The 20,888-nt window shown below is 41.6% G+C and overlaps 3 protein-coding genes across 3 annotated transcripts; 2 read left to right on the top strand and 1 right to left on the bottom strand.

The window, feature by feature from the left end:
- Positions 1 to 4,828: 4,828 nt before the first annotated feature.
- Positions 4,829 to 10,148, top strand: LOC108875454 (mitochondrial-processing peptidase subunit alpha-like). Its single transcript, XM_018664456.2, has 13 exons — positions 4,829 to 4,914; positions 5,675 to 5,877; positions 5,966 to 6,045; positions 6,365 to 6,447; positions 6,593 to 6,687; positions 6,797 to 6,897; positions 7,190 to 7,453; positions 7,622 to 7,714; positions 7,795 to 7,913; positions 8,016 to 8,106; positions 8,273 to 8,335; positions 8,435 to 8,579; positions 8,728 to 10,148. The coding sequence occupies exons 1-13, from the start codon at positions 4,868 to 4,870 to the stop codon at positions 8,895 to 8,897; spliced, it is 1,554 nt and encodes a 517-aa protein (XP_018519972.1). The 5' UTR covers positions 4,829 to 4,867; the 3' UTR covers positions 8,898 to 10,148.
- Positions 10,149 to 10,192: 44 nt separating this feature from the next.
- Positions 10,193 to 18,513, bottom strand: inpp5e (inositol polyphosphate-5-phosphatase E). Its single transcript, XM_018664171.2, has 11 exons — positions 17,391 to 18,513; positions 15,480 to 16,354; positions 14,488 to 14,611; positions 14,296 to 14,393; positions 14,075 to 14,199; positions 13,400 to 13,519; positions 13,208 to 13,315; positions 12,755 to 12,916; positions 12,547 to 12,662; positions 12,295 to 12,431; positions 10,193 to 11,555 (listed from the first exon to the last, which is right to left on the bottom strand). The coding sequence occupies exons 2-11, from the start codon at positions 16,283 to 16,285 to the stop codon at positions 11,423 to 11,425; spliced, it is 1,929 nt and encodes a 642-aa protein (XP_018519687.1). The 5' UTR covers positions 16,286 to 16,354; positions 17,391 to 18,513; the 3' UTR covers positions 10,193 to 11,422.
- Positions 18,514 to 19,750: 1,237 nt separating this feature from the next.
- Positions 19,751 to 20,527, top strand: LOC108897234 (gamma-crystallin M2-like). The gene is made up of 2 exons (XM_018696802.2): positions 19,751 to 20,077; positions 20,212 to 20,527. Exons 1-2 carry the CDS (start codon positions 19,751 to 19,753, stop codon positions 20,488 to 20,490), a joined length of 606 nt encoding a protein of 201 aa, XP_018552318.2. The 3' UTR covers positions 20,491 to 20,527.
- Positions 20,528 to 20,888: the final 361 nt, after the last annotated feature.

Below are 20,888 nucleotides of genomic sequence, written 5' to 3'. Positions count from 1 at the left end.
TGATGAAGATGTGCTGGGCAGCACCATGAAGTTCAGTTAAACAGAAAGTCTGCTCCAACATTTGGTGAGTCTCAGCGCTAATGCCTGGAAAACAAAAGACTGTTGTTGGAACTGAGACATCTATGTGCTGAAAAAAGGCTCTTTTTCATCATGTCAAACCTCATTTTGAGACCTTACCATGTTGGGACCACTCCCTCCAGGCGAGTAGGTATTCAGTGTCATGTTCCCACCCAGAAACTGTGTGAAATTGTGAAAGAAATGGCTGTTTAGTACTTAGGAAATATTTGGATCCTTTACTTAAGTAAAAGTACTAATACCACACTTTAAAAAATACACCATTACACTATTACAAGTAAAAGTTCTCCTTTTAAAATGTTACCAGAGTAAAAGTATGTAATAATAATCAGGAAATTATACTTAAAAGTATTAAAAGTAAAACTACCCAAAGCAGAAAAATGGCCTGAGACTGTCATAAATAGATTGCAGTTATTAAAGTGATTTAAATGGAGAGCATAAAATCTCAAATGTAGTGCAGTAGAGGTAAAAAGACCACCATAACAAAATAATTCTGCCCTTACCTTTGGAGTGCTCCGTCAGCAGGTGTTTTAAATCTCTGAGAGCCCGGGTAAGGTTCTCCAGTCGGTACTGGAGGTGAAGGTTTTCTCCTTTCAGAGTGTTGATGGTGTCTTGGAGCTCATAGGCTGAGCTGCAGTGTGACAACAGAGGAATCAACAAAAATACTGTAGTGACCTCCAAGGTAGAGAACATCGTAGTACAGCAGTAACTGAAGATATGACTAGATGTTATTCATTCAGTTTATCAAATCTGCTGCTGCCACTGCTGGTCTCAGTCCACTTAAATCTTTCTGTGTTAATGTTATTCAAGTGCTATATCTCTGTGTCAAAATTGATTTAGCGATGGGTAGCTAAATGGGGGCTAAAATGCTCTTGGCCCACTGACCACTCTAAAAAATCAATTGTTCTGTTTTGTTTTCCCTGAGCTCAAATTAGAGAGACGCAGATAGAGTTCTCACTGGAACCTTTTCTAGTGTAAACACCAACCATTTTTGGAAAAGTGGTCCTCATGGGGACCATAGCCTGGTCCTATTAAGGCAAAATATAATTTTTGAGGTCCTGGTTAGGATTAGGGGTAAGGTGTGAATTGAGGCTGTGTTAAGGTTAGGGTTAGGCATGAATTGGTTACGGTTAGGGTTAGGCTGTCCACAATGAATTGGAGGCCAATGAAATGTCCTTACAAGGATAGCTGCGTGTGCGTGTGTGTGTGTATGTGTGGTGGGGGTGGAATGTAGAACTTTCAGTGTTATGATGTGACATCATAACACTCTGCTTTATGATGTCATATTCTGCCAGTCACCTGCCTGTTGGAAGCAAAGGTTTTAACAGAGGAATTTACTGTTAGTGTACAAAAAGCCAGGTTTGAACCCAGCTGCATTCACGACAAATCTTCCGTAAGACGAAGACATTTCTTTCAAGAGAAGAAAATGGATACATTTAGATCTCTGGGAATCTTCTCCATTGAAGACCTTGGGGTGGAGATTGAAGAAGAGATTAAGGAGGTGACCGAGGGAGACGCTGAAGTAGTGATTGAGGAAGACATCGAAGAGGAGATTGAGGAAGATATTGTAGAGGAGAACAAGGAGGTGATTGAAAAAGGGATTATGGAGCAGCCCTCTGCCTCCATCAGAGAAGACCACTCCTACGCTTCTGGCCTCGAAGAAGAGATATCAGAGAAATCTGATGAGAAAGACATTGAGGAGGAGATTGAGGAGGAGATTGAGGAGGAGATCGCAGAGGAGATTGAGGAGGAAATTGCAGAGGAGACTAAGGAGGAAATTGTGGAAGAGGATCCAGAGCAGCCCTCTGCCTCCATCAGAGACGACCACTTCTACACTTCTGACTTCGAAGAGGAAAATGACGAGGTTAGTGAAGTTTCACAGGGAGAGAAATCTGATGGACTTCAAGAAGCCCTGGAGGAGGAAAGAAAAGCCAAAGCTGCTCTCGAAGAGGACTTGGAGAAGATGAAAAAAGAACAAGCACAACAGAAAGAAATCTTGGAGCAGGAGCAAAAGGAAAAAGCAGCTCTTGCGAAGACTCTGAAAAAGGAACAAGCTAAAAAAGCCAAACTTCGTGAGGAAATGGAGCTCATGAACGCACAAATGGCTGATCTCAAGAGGTCAAAACAAGAACACCAGCACAGAAATGCCGAGCTTCTACTCAAAATGAGTAAGATGGCAGCTGATCTTGAAGAGGACAAAAAACAGAAGAAGAAGCTCAAAAATGAGTTGAAGGCGTCCTCCAATCAGCACACAAAAGAAATGGCAAAGCATGAGAAGGTTAATTGTGCCAAAGTCAAGGCTCTACAAGACCAACTCACTGAGCAACAGAAAGAAAGCGTTGAAAAAGACAACAAAATTCAGTTCCTACACTCCAACATTCAGAGTCTTCAAAGTAATATTGAAGCTAAAGACAACACTGTGTCCTCGCTGAAGGAGAAAGTCAACCAGTTGGCCTCAGACCTCAAAAAGGAGCAAACCAAAACCTGCAAACTCCAGAGGGACTTTGAGGCTGCTGTCTCCCAGCAGCAGAAGGAAGCAGAAGGGCTGGACCATCTGACTCGTCAAAACCAACAACTGGCTTCTGAGAACAAGAGGCTGCAAGGTGAACTTGAGGCTGCACTAAATCAGAGACAGTCTGTTCAAAAGCAGCATCAGAAAGACAAAGACACTTGCAGCAAACTTGAGGAGGAAATCAAGAAAGAGAAAGCTCATTTCTTGGAAGCATTTAAGAAAATAAAAATGCAAGAGAAAGAGCTCTCTGAAAAGACTCTGGCTCTAGAAAAGAGCCAGATTGCTGAAAAAATGTTAAAGTCCTCCCTTAAAAATGAGAAAAGGCGCTTTGAGAAGATGGTTTTCCAGAAGCAGGCCACAGAAGACCCTATAACCATCCTCAGTAAGCAGCTCAGAGAGGCCTCTGCTTCCTCAGAGAGCATGAGGTACGACATGCAGACACTGAGGATGGAGAATGCAGACCTTAGGGCTAAACTCAACGCTATGGAGACAGAACGTGACAGAGTGATCCAGAGACACCGCTCTCTCTCTGAGTGCCATGAAGAGATGATGTCAAAGAAAAAGGATATCATCTCTGAGAATCAAGCTACCATTGCTAAGCTCAAGTACATGGTAGATGGACTGAAAGCACGACAGTCAGAGAGCAGGACAAGACAGGCTGAACTCGAAGAGGCCCTAAAACAGGAGAAGACACAAAGCACCAACTTGCAGCAGAGAGCCGATCAAATCACCTCTGCTCTCGACAAAGAAAGGACCATGTGTGAAAAATACCGTGTCGAGCTCAAGGAAGCCTTGACCAAGCAGATGGAGACAATGGAGGAGCGGCAGAAACTGACTGTGGCCCTCCAGAAAGCTCAGGACAGCTACGCCAGACTTCAAGAACAACAGCTGGCAGAGTCAAACTTTCAGCTCAGACACAACAACAACACCGAGCTCAGGCTCCAGGAGAAAACACGTGTCCTAGATGAGACGACAAAGGCTCTACACAACCTGCAGGAGGAATACGCTGATCTCGGGAGGAAGCACAGTGAGGTCAATTCAGATTATCGTGACCTGCTGAAAACTCACAGTGCCCTCCAAATTAAACACGAGAGGCTCAGCTACGCCCAAGGAAACCCCCGACCAGAGTTCAGTCTGCCTCGGTTCAGTGCCGCTTATGCGTGAAGATGCTCAGTGCTGTTCTCCTTCCTCCAACTCCCTCTCCCCACACCACCCTCTCCACTCCCCTCTCTCTCCCCCTCCCCTTCTAACCCCCCACCCCCACTGTCTCTACTCACCCTCTCTTTCTCTCCCAACCCATCTGGTCAAGGCAGATGGCCACCCACCCTGAGCCAGGTTCTGCTCGAGGTTTCTTCCTGTTAAAAGGAAGTTTTTCCTCGCCACTGTCGCCAAGTGCTTGCTTAGGGTGGAATGTTGGGTCTTTTGCAAAGAGTATGGCCTAGACCTGCTCTACATAAAAAAATTCCCAGAGATAACTTTTGTCATAATTTGGCACAATATAAATAAAAATTACTCAATTCAATTTAACTGTAAGCTGATTGATTTAATATAGCTTAAACTTAACGTTAGCTTTCTAGCTAACAATTGACCAACCAATAAATGTTGTTCAGAGGATTCTCCAGCATGTCTTCAAATGCTGCACAGAAACACAACACTGGTGAGAAAAATATTAAACAAAATCAATAGCCTGTAACTATCTGTTCAGTTCAAACAAAGTCAATCTGGAAGGCAAAACAGACCAACAATCACTGACACTGAAAACACATTATGAAGTGATCTTTTAATATGAACAGGAAATATCATTACAGCAAAGAAAACCTGTTTCAGTGTTCATATGGGCACCTTGATTTAGGAAAGAATTCACAAATTATCCTTCAATTACTTTTGACTTAATGTACTTAATTAAGTGTCTACTGTCTTTATCATGCACTTGACCATCTGTACCCAGTGAAAACAAGTGGGTTTACCATGTAACAGAGGCAATGACAAATCACCTTTTTAACTGGGAGTGTGATGTAGATCAGTATTTTCTACAGTACAGTTAGTACACTTTAACGAATAAAGCCTAGTCTCCAGTGCCTGTCTCTCAGCCTGATTTGGGTTGAATCTTACTGGCCAAATAACAAAACTAAATGTTAAATTGTACGGCACTAGAATTATCGTAATACATTAACAATTAAAAAAATAAAGCGGTTATTTATTTGTTTGTGTGCGCGGCGGAAGTGCTTGTGCAAACTGTCATCATCTTCCGGGTGGATTTCCGGTCACAGAGAATCGAAGATGGCGACTCACATGTCGAAGTGTAGAACCTGGAGTCGTGTTCAAAGGTAATGACATGTTTAAAATTAACGCTCTAAAACTGTTGGCGGACTCGACTTAAGCACAGGAAAACAATACTGTCGGTGTATTCAGTGTCGCCCGTGTTTCTTTGCGTCTACGTCCTCAACGCGTGAAATGAGCTCAGTCAGTTAGCACGATGCCAGCAGTCTGGGCTAATGTAGCTTCATGAGTTAGTCAAATATAAAGTAGGAAATCATTAGTCACTTTGATGATGGGGGTGTTTTAGATAAATGGATAGCTGGAGGGATGAAGGAGTTCTATTTTCTGAGTGCCGGTGATTTACTTGGGGTTTTCAGAGGTGGTGCTCTGTTAGCTAGCTACCTGTTTGTATATACTTTAAATGTTAAGAAATGCAGTTTAAGTAAAGTCTGATGTTATTTCTAATTTTGTGTTCAATTAGCAGAGGTTTTACCTAGTCAGCGGCTTACATTTCTTTGGTCATTTATAGTAAATTCTAATGTATCTGAAGGGTGGTTTGACTTACAGACAGAAGTCAGTAATAGTATATGCAAAAAATTGAATTTACACAAGCGCACAGATTAACTCCAGCATCAGTGCTTCTTGTCATGAAAAATATCTATCCCAATTTCCCAAACCAAAATGTCTTATTTTGTCTGATAAACACTGCAAAACTCAAACATATTAAAGATTACAAATCAGAAAATAGTAACATATGGGAAGCTGGAGCCAGAGAATTTAAGGTTGCTGAGAGCATTTTAAAGAAGCATTGCTTTGTTGTTCTCAAAGGTTTGGGATCGCAGCTTATAGAAAGTACAGCAGTGGCAGCGGATACCCAAATATCTCCCTCTCTACACCGCTGCCTGGGATCCCCAAGCCTGTGTTTGCATCTGTGGATGGTCAGGAAAAATATGAGACCAAGATCACAACTCTAGAAAATGGTCTCAAGGTTGCTTCCCAAAACAAGTTTGGTCAATTCTGCACAGTTGGAAGTAAGTTGCAGGAGCAATATTTTAATTATAATTGTATGCACTTTTGTTCAAGCTGAAGTGGATAAAATGTGGATGCTTTCTTTTTTAGTTTTAGTAAACTCTGGATCCAGACATGAAGCAAAATACCCAAGTGGAATAGCACATTTCTTAGAGAAACTAGCCTTTTCTGTAAGTACTTCCGCTTATTTGTCAGCTCACTCATTCACTCTTTTAATTTCTTTTTAATGCTGACAGTCAAATTAACTGGAAAGACTAGTTGACTAGTAAAAGTTCTCAGCAAGTCTCTTTTGTGCATTGGTAGTGCTGCAGAACATAACAGCGATAACCTGGATGTTCAGCTATTGATTTTTTTTGCACAAATTTTCATTCTCAGGAAGATAAAGAAAATACAGAAACAGTGGAACAACAGAGTAAATAGTAGAATATAGAAAGTGGTCATCTTGCATTGTGAACAGAGGTTGACAACAGCCTGTTTTTATTGTTTAAGTCCACGGCTCAGTACGGGAGTAAAGATGAAATCCTGCTCACGTTGGAAAAGCACGGAGGGATATGTGACTGCCAAACATCAAGGTATGAGGTCTTTCAGCATGCTGCCTGTCTCAGTGTTGTAGAATTTAACACTTGTGTATCTCTACTTTGTGAACAGAGGCTTGTCCTTTCCTTTGTTATGAGTAATACAGCTGTTAATGTGCGTGTGATCTATTTTACTGTGCAGAGATACCACCATGTATGCAGTTTCTGCTGAAGTGAAGGGCCTGGACACAGTGGTCAGTCTTCTTTCCGATGCTGTACTACAGCCTCGCCTACTGGGTACGTCAAAGATTTCTTACTTAGACTGACAGATCGGTCCTCGAGAACTGTACAAGGTGTCTCCACCCTGGTGTCCTGGTAAAGTGAAATATGTTTGTTTACACGGCAGACGAAGAGATTGAGATGACCAGAATGGTGGTTCGCTTCGAGTTAGAAGACTTAAACATGAGGCCAGACCCTGAACCCTTACTCACAGAGATGATCCACGCTGTGAGTTACACATCCCTGGTTTTGACTCTGCAACAATAGCTCTCTGTTAAAGTGATAAATTAAACCATGACCTTTATCGATGTGTTTTAGAACCCAGAAAGTGACTGACATATAGGCTATCTGCTGCTTTCCACTTTTACGTCTTGTTCATGTTAGGCTGTCTGATTAAAAGACTCACAGTTTGCCTTGAAAGACAACAGAACCGCAGCCCCACATTTCTCTTTTGTTTTACTGGAGTACTGTAACTTTTTATTCTTTAACATTTCCGTAATTGTTCATTGTTCATTTCCAGGCAGCGTATCGAGGCAACACAGTCGGACTGCCTCGCTTTTGTCCTGCAGATAATGTGGAGAAGATCGACAAGAAAGTGCTTCACAGCTACCTGCGTAACTACTACTGTCCTGAGCGGATGGTGCTGGCTGGAGTGGGCATTGAGCATGAGCAACTGGTTGAATGTGCCAGGAAATACCTGTTGAATGTGAAGCCAGTGTGGGGAACAAGCACTGTGGCCAACGTCGACCTTTCTGTAGCACAGTACACTGGTGGAATAGTCAAGGTGACTCATTAGTGTTTTTGTTAACAAGTCATCTTTGCAAAAGATTTGGGCCTTAATGTTTCTTCAGGTGGCATTTATCTGGCAGATTTTCCCATTTTAAAATGGTGAAGAAGACATTTCAGAATTAAATGGGCAAATGCTGATATATACATACTTTTAATCTGTTAGATGGAGAAGGATATGTCGGATGTGAGCCTTGGCCCCACCCCGATCCCAGAGCTCACCCACATCATGATCGGCCTGGAGAGCTGCTCCTTCTTGGTGGGTGTTCAGTCAGGTGTGCGATACCTGTTGGCAACAATTTCATAAATAATAAAAAAGGGATTGTTTTCCTTTTACAGGAGGAGGACTTCATCCCATTCGCAGTGCTCAACATGATGATGGGTGGAGGAGGCTCTTTCTCTGCAGGAGGGCCCGGGAAAGGCATGTTCACCCGCCTGTACCTGAACGTGCTCAACAGGTGAACATCCTAGGCTTTTGTGTCAGCCCCTGCTTCGCTAATAAATTCCAAGCAACAGGTTTTATTAGTTGTCACTGATTTTGTTTTCCTCTTCTGCTGCAGGCATCATTGGATGTACAACGCCACCTCCTACCATCATAGTTACGAGGACAGCGGCCTGCTGTGTATCCACGCTAGTGCAGACCCCAGACAGGTTGGTACAGGCACAGTAATTTTTCATTTGCAGCCACTTAATTTGGTTTTTCTGCATTCGAGTGTGGTGTATGTGTGGAAATTCTCCCTGTGAGTAGTTAGTAATGTAGTTTATGTTGTCTTGATGTTCATGCAAAGTTCTTACCATAACGTACACTGATCTCCAGGTGCGGGAAATGGTGGAAATAATAACCAGAGAGTTCATTCAGATGGCTGGAAACGCAGGAGAGGTAACAGTCGCTACAGGGGAATTCTGACACAGATTTTATAATAGTGATTATTGTTAAATGATCATGGGTAAACATTAATTTTTTTTTAACTATATCCAGATGGAGCTAGAGAGAGCCAAAACTCAGCTCAAGTCCATGTTGATGATGAACCTTGAGTCACGGCCGGTTATTTTTGAAGACGTTGGTCGTCAGGTTCTCTCCACAGGAAAGAGAAAGCTGCCACATGAACTGTGTGAGCTAATAAGTGAGTACTGCAAACTCTTCTACTGTTTCTTAGTGATTCATCCTTACTTGTGGCCATAAAATGTCCTAAAATAAAAAATTGATAGTAGAAATAATCCCCTATCAGCCTTATTCATTTTTTTTTTTACTCATTAACAATTCATTTCCAGGCAACGTGACAGCCAGTGATATTAAACGGGTGACCACCAAGATGCTGCGCAGTAAGCCTGCAGTCGCAGCTCTGGGAGACCTGACGGAGCTGCCCTCATACGAACACATCCAGGCTGCCCTGTCCAGTAAAGATGGACGTTTGCCCCGCATGTATCGTCTCTTCCGATAGACCCCCACCCCCGCAGTCGCCATTCAGCCTGTCTGACCTGGCAAGTATCACTGTAAATAAACTGGACTGGAAGATTACACTAGTTTTCCCTCCCAGCACAGACCTCGGCACAGCCCACTGAGGGAGGGGGCTGATCCCCGGACTCTCAGCCGAACCTTTGAGACAGGGGATTTTAAAGAAAAGTTCAATTTTACTCTAAAGTTGTCTACGTATGGTTGGAGTATATGTATTTATTGTCTGTGGGCAGGAAGCCATACAACATTATTTACTAATGGTGTTTGGAGGAGTTTGGTTTTAAAGGGACAGTTCACCCTAAGGCCAAAGTTTAAGTGTTAATTTCCCATGTAAAAACCTCAGTACCAACCTGATATGTTTTTACATGGGGAAATGAGAGTAAATCAGGTTAGAGGCAAGAGAAAATGAGTGGTTAAACATCCCTCAACACTGTTACTTTTTATTGAGCCATTATTCTCCTCAGTTTTCAGATTATCTGCTCTTTAAAATTCACAGAGCTCCACCTTAGACTGTCTCTTTTTTCCCCAGAGAAAATGTATAAAAACTATGAAAAACCTTACTATTTATACAACAGCACTTCATAATCTCCCTTTAAAGGCACAGGAGACACAATTCACAGCAATAGTTAACAGATTAATAATAAAGAAATTATATATATATTTTGTGTTGGTAAACTTCATTAAACATTAAGGGGTTAAATTAATGGAATAGTTTTACATTGGTAAATTATTCACTTTCTGGTGGCAGATCGATTCTCAGTGTCGATACTACTGATCCAAAGTCTTGTTTTGAGTCTTAATACTAGTGTCAATAAGTTCAGAGAATTCACATTATGAATATTTCTTATGTGCAGGATCTTTTGTTTTTAGGTAATTTACAGAGAATTGTGAAATAACTCTTCACAGTCATGACATTCTCTGCCTTACATCCAGTCACATCACTTTTCAACGACAAAAGGTATTGATACTGTGATCATGATCCTGGCCCTGGTGTCACTTGGTATCAATCCTCTTGACTAGCTTCCCACTGAAAAATGAATAAGTACACATCCAAATGTTTAACTATTACTTTCAGAGAGGTGTCCCCCTGCCCCCGCCTCATCTCTGTACATTTAGAGCAGTAAGTGTGTTTTGCTTTTATTTCAGTGGCTTCAATGTGACCTCTGTTAACATCTGTACACCAACTAGTAAATAAATGTAATTACTTCCATGAATAAAAATATATATTTTAAAGGTTGTTGCTTTGTGGTGTAATGTGCAACAGTGTAGCCAACAAACAAGTGTGTTTTAAAATGTTTATTAAGGGGTGTTACGCCATAGGTGACATATAAAAAGATAAAGAGGTCCTGAGGAAATGAAAACAAGACCCACAGGCACTTTTTTTTTCTTAGCGCAGACTGCTCTTCATGCTGGGAATGCAAGTTCATTAATACGGTACACAACATACAGTACATGGACAGTTTGTAGAATATATGAGGTTACACAGTGAGATGAGAGGTAAGGCAATAAGTTACAATCAGGATCAAGGATCACTTGGCCTAATAAGAGAAATAGTCATGACAGGTGTTAACATTGTAAATAAAATGCTCAATCGATTTTATAGGAGGTGAGTTCCCTTAAAAAAACAGTTTAATATAAGCTGTCAAATATATTTGATCTCCCTGAAATTCAACAGTAGCACATAATAAGTAATAACAACCTCATAGCTGCAGCATTCATTAATGTCATGCTCTTTATATGATATATTTGACCTCATGACAGAAATAATGTAGCTACAGTTCCCTTCTTCAGTCGTTCATTCAGCTCAGAACACAATTCAAGTTAAAAATGGACCAATGGCAGACACCTAAATGCTTACTGATGACAAATTCACAAGGCAAGATGTAGCATTCAGAAAAAACCAAAAAAAACATTGTGGTTCATGATGCTTTTTAAACACCTAAAAATGTATCTGAAAATGTAATGCAGAGCCTGCGAGGTTAAATCAGTTCAGGTTGCAGCGTGTGACTGAAGAGTAAGCCATGATGGCCCCCTAAACCCCACCCCACCCCATCCCACTCTGTCCCAGTCACGTTTGAGTAGAAGGGGGTGAATAAATAAAGGCCAGACTGCTGCTGCTGTGTCTGCAAATCTCTCTCTGTCTGACCTTAAGGTCCCTGCCCTCAAGTACAGCCAGCCACATCTCTTGACCAGCAGGACATATGCATGCATGCATGCATGCATACATGCACACACACACACACACACACACACACACACACACACACACACACACACACACACACACACACACACACACACACACACACACACACACACACACACACACACAGCTCCTAACAATGTCCAATAGAGGGCGCACTCTGCTCAGTTACCACAATCAGCGCTGGGTACTGTGTAATTAAGACAACTCCGGTTTCCTTTTGGTCCTTTTCCACCTGCCTGTTTTGTGGCACGGTTTGATCCAGTCCAGCCTGGTCTGGTCTGGTCTGGCGAGTCCACTTTAAGGGTCTAAGCGATGGCGCAGATGGTGCTGCTACTTTGGTTCTTCATGGCTTCCCTCCTCTTCAGCTCTCTGGTGATCCTCCTCCTAATGCCCTCCAAATACAAGCCTCGGTCGAACTGTCCTGCACCCAGAGGAATACTGACAAACGACAGAACAGCAAATATTACAAGGTCAGAATGTAGAAAACATAATTTCATTGAGTATTTAAAAAAACAGTGATTAAGAATCCAGTTTAAGGGGGCAGAAATTACAATTCTTACTGTTCAAACATCTTAAAACGACCAAGATATATCTGCAGGAGTTTAAAAAACAGGTTTTTATATTTCATGAATACTTCCAACTTTGCAAAGGCAGAATATAATATAATTTCTAGCTGCAGAGGAACAAAATGGCCCTGCTCACTGGAATTGCTCTAGCCTAATGAAGTCTAATGAGCTTCATTAAGGAAATCAGCATTGCATTACATTTACAGTTACTCATTTGGCAAATGCTTTTATCCAAAGTGACTTGTAAGTGAGGGACAACACGAAAGCTTTGGTGCAGCAGGAGACCTTGAAGTGAGTACTAAGTACTAAATCTGCCAAATAAGGCAAAGTGCAGGGAGAATAGGTAAACAATAGAGAATAGTTAAATGTTGTGTTAGGGTCTTCAAGAGATTCTTGAAGATAGAGAGGGAAGTCAAAAGTGTCACTTTCAGATCATATTCCAATTTCAGAGATTAATCTAGAAGAATCTAACTTAGTAACCACTTTGTGTTATTTATTTTGATAACAAAAACGTTTACAACAAATCACAATATAAAATGGTTGTTGACAGAAATCATTACATCGTTGAAAGCATCCTTAACATTATGCCACTAACACTATTTGTGACTCACTTGTCTCTGCCTGGCCTTAGTTTGACCTGGAAGACACCGATGACGGGTCGATGGTCTGAGGTCTTGATGCTGGAGCAGCTGGTGTACTTGACCACTTTTATGTCTTCAGCCTGCCTGTTCCTGAACAGGATCCTGTCCTGTGAACACAAACAGAAAGGTTTAATTCTGCTGCCCTTACCAGTTTAGAGTTTGGCTCATTTTGGTGGCTGTAGTAACAGATCTTGTGGAGCTTGATTTTCTTTTTCTTCTTACTGTGTATGAAGGCGTTCTCTGTTTAGACGTAGTGTCGTAGATGTCGCAGCCGATGTCAAATTTGTATGTGGGGAGGAAGTGTATCGTTGCCTCTTGAAAACCTTTAAAGATTGAACCTGGAGAAACAGAAGCACATTCTCAGGGTGAGAATCAATCAAACAGAACAAGGTTCCGCTATAAAAACAGAGATTTCGTCATGCAAGCATACCATCCTTCATCTCCTTGAAGAGCTGGTCATGCTCCAACAGGGGGCCCATATCACCATCCACAGTGCGGTTCATGATGCTCTCCACATCCACCCGGTCCTTACTCAGCCGGAAGTTAAAGTCTCCAAACCAGAAGACCTGGTCAAATCTTGTGGTGACGTCAGCTGCAATGAAAGATTACATTACATGATTATCAAAGTTTACTGGCCAGTGTTCTTACCAACATCAAGTCTTGAAGTCTTAAGTAAGAAAGTGAAGGAATACCTTGCTTTAAGACAGGTTTTGTCTTTTCAAAATTACTTAAACACATAAAATATCATGTTTTTAACTGCTAGATTTTTATGTTTGGGAAAGACGATAAAAGTCTAATTATGTTACATTTTCAGGCCTGTATGCAGAAACTCCACCATCCTAATTGTTTTGATTTTCCACGTCTTCCACAAACAGGAACTTACATGGTGTGGATCGGTAAGGGTTGGTGTCTGGAAGGCCTTTTGGAAGGGCTAGAGCCTCGACAATCTTATTGTAATCGAGTATTCTCTCGTAAACTTTAGCATCCCCAGCTGGAGGAGGAACAGAGTAACGAATTACAAACACATGAAACTGCCAAGATGTCAGTGATGCAACCTGGAAAACTTTCTACTCACAGGTAAAATGGGATGTGATGAAGAGGAAGGAAGTGCCAAAAAAGGTGAAAGCAATTCCCACGGCCCCTTTGGTCTTGATCTGAGAGATGATCCTGGTTGTGACCGTGGCGTGCTCCACCTCTGTGCGCGTTAACAAAACAGAAGTTGTGGTTGGTGTCAAATCAAGTAGATTAAAACACAAAAATCCTGAAAGATGTCACCACATCAAAATCTGCATTTGGCTGATAATGATGATCTAGCATCTGATTATAATAGTGGTAATAGTACTCTAAAATGTACTGTATTCAAGACAATTTGTCATTACACAACTGGACTAGATGTGTAACCATCAAACCAAAACATTAAAATCATCTACCAAAAATCTGGACGACACAAATGTTGTATAAGCATGAATCAAGATGGGAGGAGTTTAGGCCTACAACTAATAATTATTTTAAAATTTTCTTGTCCAACCAAATGTCACAAACCCTAAGAAATTGAGTTTAACATCACAAAAGACAAAGAAAATCAGCAAATAATCACTGTTGAGAAGGACCAGAGCTGGGAAATTTGGGGCATTTTATCAGAATAGCTGCTAATTATTTCTGTTGATCGACTGTCTTAGCTCTGGTGGTGTTTATTTCCTCCCAAACTGATGTCTGTTTGTTTCCTGTTTTTACGTGAAGGAGGACTGACCTGAGCAGAACCAGATGAGGTCTCTTCTGACAAATACAGTGAGATACAAAACACCATGTGATGCTGCGTACAGCATGACGTAATAAGGTCCCAGAGTCTCCTGAAGACGCGTCTCCCACTCCCTCCTGCACACACACAGTCACGTACATATTAGTATAACTGACTTTACAGCCCTAATGGAGTAAGTGGTCATGATTTATATCAAACAAAGCATACAATACCTGTCAGGACAGCCCTCCTGGACCCCGATAATATAAAAGTCTTGTGCAAATTCAGAGTCTGTTGGAAGGAGGAGATCATCTAAGTTGGCTGGCAGCCCCTGAAAATGACAGAAACTCAGTTACCAATCATATGGTGCAGGCAAAGATGATTCTTGGTCTGTCAGATGCTACAGAGCCCAGATTTCCTCAAACCTTCTCTCCCTGCATGTTCCATGTGGCGATGTAGACACCCACTCTCCTGTTGGGGAAGTAACGGTCCAGCTCCTCAGCCCCAAGCAGAGCACCACTTCCAAGCACGCTGCCCTCCAAAAAGCTCCTACAAAATACACGTTGGAAAAGAAGATCGTCACATCAATTAACTTGCACAGAGGTTGGTTTAAGACTGCTCTTCATCTCAGCTGATCACACCTAAATCTTAATATTCAGTATAAGAGAAAGCCAGTTGTTCTGTCAATAATTTCAAAGTAAAAATTAGACTTTTCCCTATTGGGCTCTGACCATGTATCAAGATTATAGGCTAAGACTCATTTTTTGCTCCCCTTCCTGTCAAAAACTGTGCTGAACAAGCATCTCCTCTGATCCTGTGTTAATCCCTCTCCACACTGTCACATTACCCTTTTCTCTTAACGATGTGAGCACTGCACACACACAAAGTGTAAGTGTCTAGAGCCTTGATTTCAGGACAAAATTAACAGTCTGCTGGCGTTGCCTCAACAATCACTCCTGGTAGTGAACCTGAGCTCCAGATGCCTTATGTTTATCAGCTCCAAGCAGAGGGCATAATCAATACTACAAGCCTTGTAGTGGATATAAGATACTGCATTTGGAAGCAGTGCATGTGCATAGTAAATTTCTTTTGAGCAATTTTCTTTTGATGACCACAAGGATAAAGTAGTTGAAGACTGGACAGAGCACAGACTGACATAGGTTTGACAAAGTAAGATATATGTACAACTTAATTACTATATTAATGATGCTATGGATAGAAAATACACAGGTCCAGTTCTAAATTTAGCTGGTCACCATCCTGTGTCTAAGTTGAGAGCTTAGGGTTCCCTTGGAGGAGACCGTTTTCTACTAGCCCTCTGACACCAGAAAGAGTAAGCCATACAAAGGAGCCTTCACATCCAGCCTGAGAAAGATTCCAGCTACATTATCTGCAAGTTCTGCTATGCCTACTGTACCTGTTCCTCACATCCTGCGGTCTGATGGGGCTGAGCACGCTGTAGGTGGACCTCATGGAGTTGACAGAGGCACTGTCCGACCCCATGTTCTCCAGAAGCCGGCTGTCGCTCAGGTTCCTGTGGAGTCTCTCCCTGAGCTTCTCTCTGGCCAGCACGCCATAATCCAAACAATCCCTGTCAATCCTATTAGCTGCCCTTAAAGTGGCTGACACGAAGCTCTTCTCCAGAGCAGGCAGCGGCCCCATGGGTTGCACCGGAGACAGTCGCTGCTTGGTGGACCTCCCCCGGTGGTCTGTGGGGTCGCTCTGCTGGCTGTGAGGCCTCCTTTCATACTCAGAGAGACTGCTCCCTCTCTCCCGGAAGACTGGGGATCCTGTCGCAACAGCAGAGTGTGGTCTCACACTGGTGTCCCGGTTCCTGATGGTGGCAGCACTACTGACAACAAACCCACCTGGAGCTGCTACTGTTTGGTCCTCTTTAAGCGAGTCTGTGGAGGAGCCAGTCTCAGCCGGGTCGCTCAGACTCTCCTGGCTGTTTCTCAGCCTCCTGTTTCTCACCGTCTCCTCAACTGAGCCACTTTTGCTGGACTTTGCTTGCCTGGGCAATGAGGGTGGCCGAGGCTGGTACGGACTGACCTCTCCCTCTCCCTTTCTAGCAGTGAGTTTAAGGGCATCACTGTGTTCCTTGCAGGGTTTGACATCCACTAAGGAGGTCTTGCGTGGCCTGCTGTCAGTGACAACTGAATCTCCTTTGTCAGGAGCTTGACAATTCTGATGGAGGCTGCTGTCCTCTCCATTCTCAGTCATCCTCTCATCATGTCTGAGACCAGCTGTGGTCAGGTGGACAAAGTACTCTCATCATTAAGTGACCTACACCTGAAGGTTTAGAGCAGAAAATGATTCAGTGAAACGTTGGCCTTAAAAGTTTGTTTAACAGCAAATATATACCTCAGTCTGACTGCAGGAGTCGCTTTTATGTGACTCATAATGAAGTGGAAAAACATATGAAAAATAATAATCTGTCAAATCAAAGACTACAATTTAAGTAGTTAGTTATTTCCTCTAATGTTATTTCTATATAACTTTGTTTCAGCTGTTTAATTTATCACTTTTGTTACTGATTTATTCTATATACTGCCTTATTTTATTGTAATTAACGTCACACAAGTTCGAGTACTGCTTGATGCTCTGCCGGAATTTTGAGAAAATGTTTAGATCTGTCAAATCTGGACTAGATTAACAGGGAAAGTATTAAAACCGTTTAAAACAAATCTATTTACTGTTGATTTGAGCCTGTATGGACTCTGGAAAAGATCCTCTTTACCATTGAATCAGAAGCTGCACATCTGAAGTTAACTGTTAGTTATTCTGTGTTTTATTCCAAACACAGTAATGATCACAAAGATAGGGCTTGTAGGTGCATTTTTTCATCACGGTGGAGCACTGCAGTTTAACAGTTGACTTTACAAGCCTGTACTGAAGGTACTGTTAACATAACTATAAAACATGCAGCATTGTTTAGGGACAGCATTGTGCCTACAACTTGTTACTAAGCCTTTAATGAGTGCTAGCGGCGGGAGCTAGTTTGTGCTAACCTTAGCCAAGAGATTGAACCAAAATTGCTGTTGTCATCGCTTAATAGAAGCGCCGTGATTTCCGCTTACCAAGCTGTCATCCAGCCAGACATACAGCTATAACATTAGTTAACTCTCTAGGTTAGCTTAGTTAGCTAATAACCCCACAGTAACTAGTTAGCAAAGCAGTTAAATGTTAGCAAAACAGTAGCGATGTACAGACCAGCCGAGCTAACGCTTTAAGCGAGCGTTTATTAAATCGTGTTAATAAATGGGTGGTGTCGATAGTTTCCGTCTTCTGTAGTTATTTACGTGTTATCACGCTGAAGTAAAGTTACCTCTCGTATACCGCTGTTTGATCTCAGAGTGGCTAATTTAAAAAGTAGCTCTATAACTTCCTTAGCAACGTTTGACAACACAGATTTTGTTACCAAGAGAGTCACACGGTGAATGCAGCATGTGTCACAGCGCCACTCAGTGCCGAGAAGTAGAACTACAAGCATCCCAGTTAATCAATTGATTATTTGTACAATGTCTGTAAATTGTGGTCCATCTTTATCCACTGAAGCCCAAGTTAACACATTCTGATAGTCTGATAGTTCAAAAAACACTAAAATTATTGCAAATTAGTTTTTCTGTCATTTCACCTCTACATGGTTTCTTGGTGCCTGGGTGAATAATTAAATTGACATGTACAGTAGGGGTCAGTAGGGCTCCAGTGGATGTTTATCAGACCATGGATGTACTCTGTACTATTTTTATTTATCATTGTCATTGAAATTCTCACACTGTGTCGTTATAATAAGGGTTAGATAAGTTTATATCAAACAAATCAGTGAACTTAATTTTCTCATTTGAATGAGTGAAATCTCTGACAATCTCATCCACACAAGCCTGTAGCAGACTTACAGAGAGACTAACTAGCTTTCACATCATCAAAAAGGTACAACTGGAGGAACTGATTGAAAAGGGTTTGAAAAATCTATTGTATATTCACAAGCAGAAACTAAGGTAGTATGTTATCTGCTAACATTGTCTAATTAGTTCCCAAGTTAGATCTAAAGTCAGTTTCCACTAAATTAAAAGGTTACAAACACAGTCACTTCACTGATTCCCAGTATTTATCCTCTCATTAAATGTCCCACATCAGTAGAATACAATCAAATGCTTTGACTGGTACTGTGTGGTACATATACTTACAATGGGCGCATTTCGACATAAATTAGGAAAAATTAATAGGATGAGACAATAACCTGAAAATATACTAAAAATAATTCATAATCATCAGCACACTTAAATCATTAATATAAAGTTATAACTGTAGTGCATGCAGTTTAGTGTTAAAAATACAGTACATAGCAATTTAAGTTCCTTGATTAAGTAACAACAATTTAGCCATTTTGAAAATAAAATCATTTGAATATTTAAGAACAGACTTTCACAAGTAATGCAGCATGATTTAAAAAAAACCATGACATTTTCTTTTTCTTTTGTTTCCATGTCACTTACATCTGAAACAACTACCTGCCATAATTTATATATTATGTTTTTATATAATCATGTTTCTTATACATGTAAATATCACCTTGTTACCAACTTCTGTTTTATTTACCAGTGATCACACACTCATCAGTTCTTTGTGCACTAGAAGTCATATTTTTCACATGCAGGTTTTGTTGTTTATTATCATATATATATATATAACATTCTTTGTGTCATGTTTAACTTTCAGAAAATTATTACGCTTACAAACATTTTCCTCATGCACTACAACGTGCTATAGTGACTGATTTTACAATGAACACTGTGGCTGAAACAAAAAAATGACAGAAAAAATGTTGTTGCTGACAAAACTGTGTATGTCACACTGAATAAACAATGTCAAGGTGTGACCTTTCACCTTTTCTGTGTCCCCCATGTACGAGAAATGGCCTGAAAAAATTTCTGAGGCCACCGGCCGCTGAAAAGATTTCTGAGGCCACCAGCCCCTGAAAACATGGACAATACCTCCATATTCTGTGTATTTCTATGGCGTCACTGCTGGCTCAGGGGGTTTAGACAAAGGGCCAGTCTGTGGGGCTGGTATAAAAGGTAAGGGTTAAACCAGGTTGGGTACAGTTTGGTGCAAGAGCAAAGACAGCAGCAGCTCCCACAGCAGCAGCAGCCCACTGACCAGCAAAATGACTTCCACTGGAATGAACATGATGAGCAGGGTAAGTTTTCATTTTTCTAATATTACTGCACCAAGGCTCCTGCTGCTTTAACTGTCACCAAAATCATAAAAGGGATAAAGTGGAAATAGTCCATGTGGCTTTAAGCACAACTGTATTTGGCTGGAATACTGTCAAACATTTTAACTATGTTTAATGTGGAATTGTAGTGACAAACACGCAGAGTTATAAACCAGATCTGCTGTTAATGTCCACTATCCACTATCCACACAGCAAAAAAAGCCAGATACTTCCCTTAAAAGTTGGTGGCGACCAAAAACAGAGCTACAAGAAGAGTGAATAATTCACTCATTTTCATCAGGTGGCCTGAGGCACAACTCCTCCTGGATGTGAAAATATACAACTGTTTGCTAACAAGTTTGATAACATGTCGGGGTTGTGTTTACAGCTTATTGCAGGTTTAAAGACACACTTTAATGTAAATTTAAGATTAAAATCTATAGCAGGACTTTCCCATTTTTCCATAAATGTGTAGCTTTAAACTTGAACACCTGACACCCCTGCCTCTTCTGGCTAACCAAAGCCTTTCCCTCTCCCTCTCACCCCTTCAGATTATCTTCTACGAGGACAGGAACTTCCAGGGTCGTTCCTATGAGTGCATGAGCGACTGCCCCGACATGTCCTCCTACCTGAGCAGGTGCCACTCCTGCAGGGTGGAGAGAGGCTGTTTTATGGTGTACGACCGCACCAACTACATGGGCAACCAGTACTTCCTGAGAAGGGGCGAGTACGCTGACTACATGAGCATGATGGGCATGAGTGACTGCATTAAGTCCTGCCGCATGATCCCCATGGTAAGATCTCACACCTGGGTAGATTTACTGTAGATGAGATTCCTTGACTGCTTGAAATACTAATAGTTTTTCAAAGTAAGCTTTGTAAAGTTGAAGATGAAAAAAGTTAAACCCACTCCTCCTGTGCATCACAGTACAGGGGATCCTACAGGATGAGGATCTACGAGAGGGAGAACTTCGGTGGCATGATGCATGAGCTGATGGACGACTGTGACAACATCATGGACCGTTACCGCATGTCCAACTGCATGTCCTGCAACGTGATGGAAGGCCACTGGCTGATGTACGAGCAGCCCCACTACAGAGGCAGGATGATGTACATGAGGCCTGGCGAGTACAGGAGCTTCATGAACATGGGCTGGAGCGGCATGAGGTTCATGAGCATGAGGCGCATCACCGACTCCTGCTATTAGATTGTCTTTGCACTGAATAAAACTGTCATAACCTGAACTGCTGCTGGTGTGTTGAAGTCATTTCTTACTCTGAGCACTCATGGTCTTTCTTCACGTTCACACAGTTCAGAGCTGGTCAGTTTAACATAAAGGATCTTACATAGTTTGAAACAGACAAATGCCCAGTTGGATAACAATGCAGCACTGTTTCATATTTGGCGGGTACACTGTTTCATAATGGACCAATTGCAAAGATTTTAGTTGCTGTTAATCACCCAAAACAAGACTGAGGTTCAAAAATCCTTCTGAGGTTCCTTTAATAACTGTAGCTACTAGAACTTTCTCCATTTGCCTTATAATTATGCACCAAATTATGTTGGCCATTCATGTAAATATTTGAGGAAAGGAACTCTATATTT

Source organism: Lates calcarifer, linkage group LG13 (genome assembly GCF_001640805.2).
Source record: "Lates calcarifer isolate ASB-BC8 linkage group LG13, TLL_Latcal_v3, whole genome shotgun sequence".
Classification (NCBI taxonomy): Eukaryota; Metazoa; Chordata; class Actinopteri; family Centropomidae; genus Lates; species Lates calcarifer.
This window is presented reverse-complemented; position numbering and strand designations above follow the sequence as displayed.

Excerpts from the sequence above, each read along its gene's own strand:
- LOC108875454 (XM_018664456.2), top strand. The coding sequence starts at position 4,868 with ATGGCGACTCACATGTCGAAGTGTAGAACCTGGAGTCGTGTTCAAAG. Across the intron at positions 6,448-6,592 it reads TGTGACTGCCAAACATCAAG|AGATACCACCATGTATGCAG; the intron begins GTATGAGGTCTT and ends TTTACTGTGCAG. Across the intron at positions 8,336-8,434 it reads TGGCTGGAAACGCAGGAGAG|ATGGAGCTAGAGAGAGCCAA; the intron begins GTAACAGTCGCT and ends AACTATATCCAG.
- inpp5e (XM_018664171.2), bottom strand. The coding sequence starts at position 16,285 with ATGACTGAGAATGGAGAGGACAGCAGCCTCCATCAGAATTGTCAAGCT. Across the intron at positions 14,200-14,295 it reads CAGGAGGGCTGTCCTGACAG|GAGGGAGTGGGAGACGCGTC; the intron begins GTATTGTATGCT and ends GTGTGTGTGCAG. Across the intron at positions 13,316-13,399 it reads CATCACATCCCATTTTACCT|CTGGGGATGCTAAAGTTTAC; the intron begins GTGAGTAGAAAG and ends TTCCTCCTCCAG.
- LOC108897234 (XM_018696802.2), top strand. The coding sequence starts at position 19,751 with ATGTGTAGCTTTAAACTTGAACACCTGACACCCCTGCCTCTTCTGGCT. Across the intron at positions 20,078-20,211 it reads CCTGCCGCATGATCCCCATG|TACAGGGGATCCTACAGGAT; the intron begins GTAAGATCTCAC and ends TGTGCATCACAG.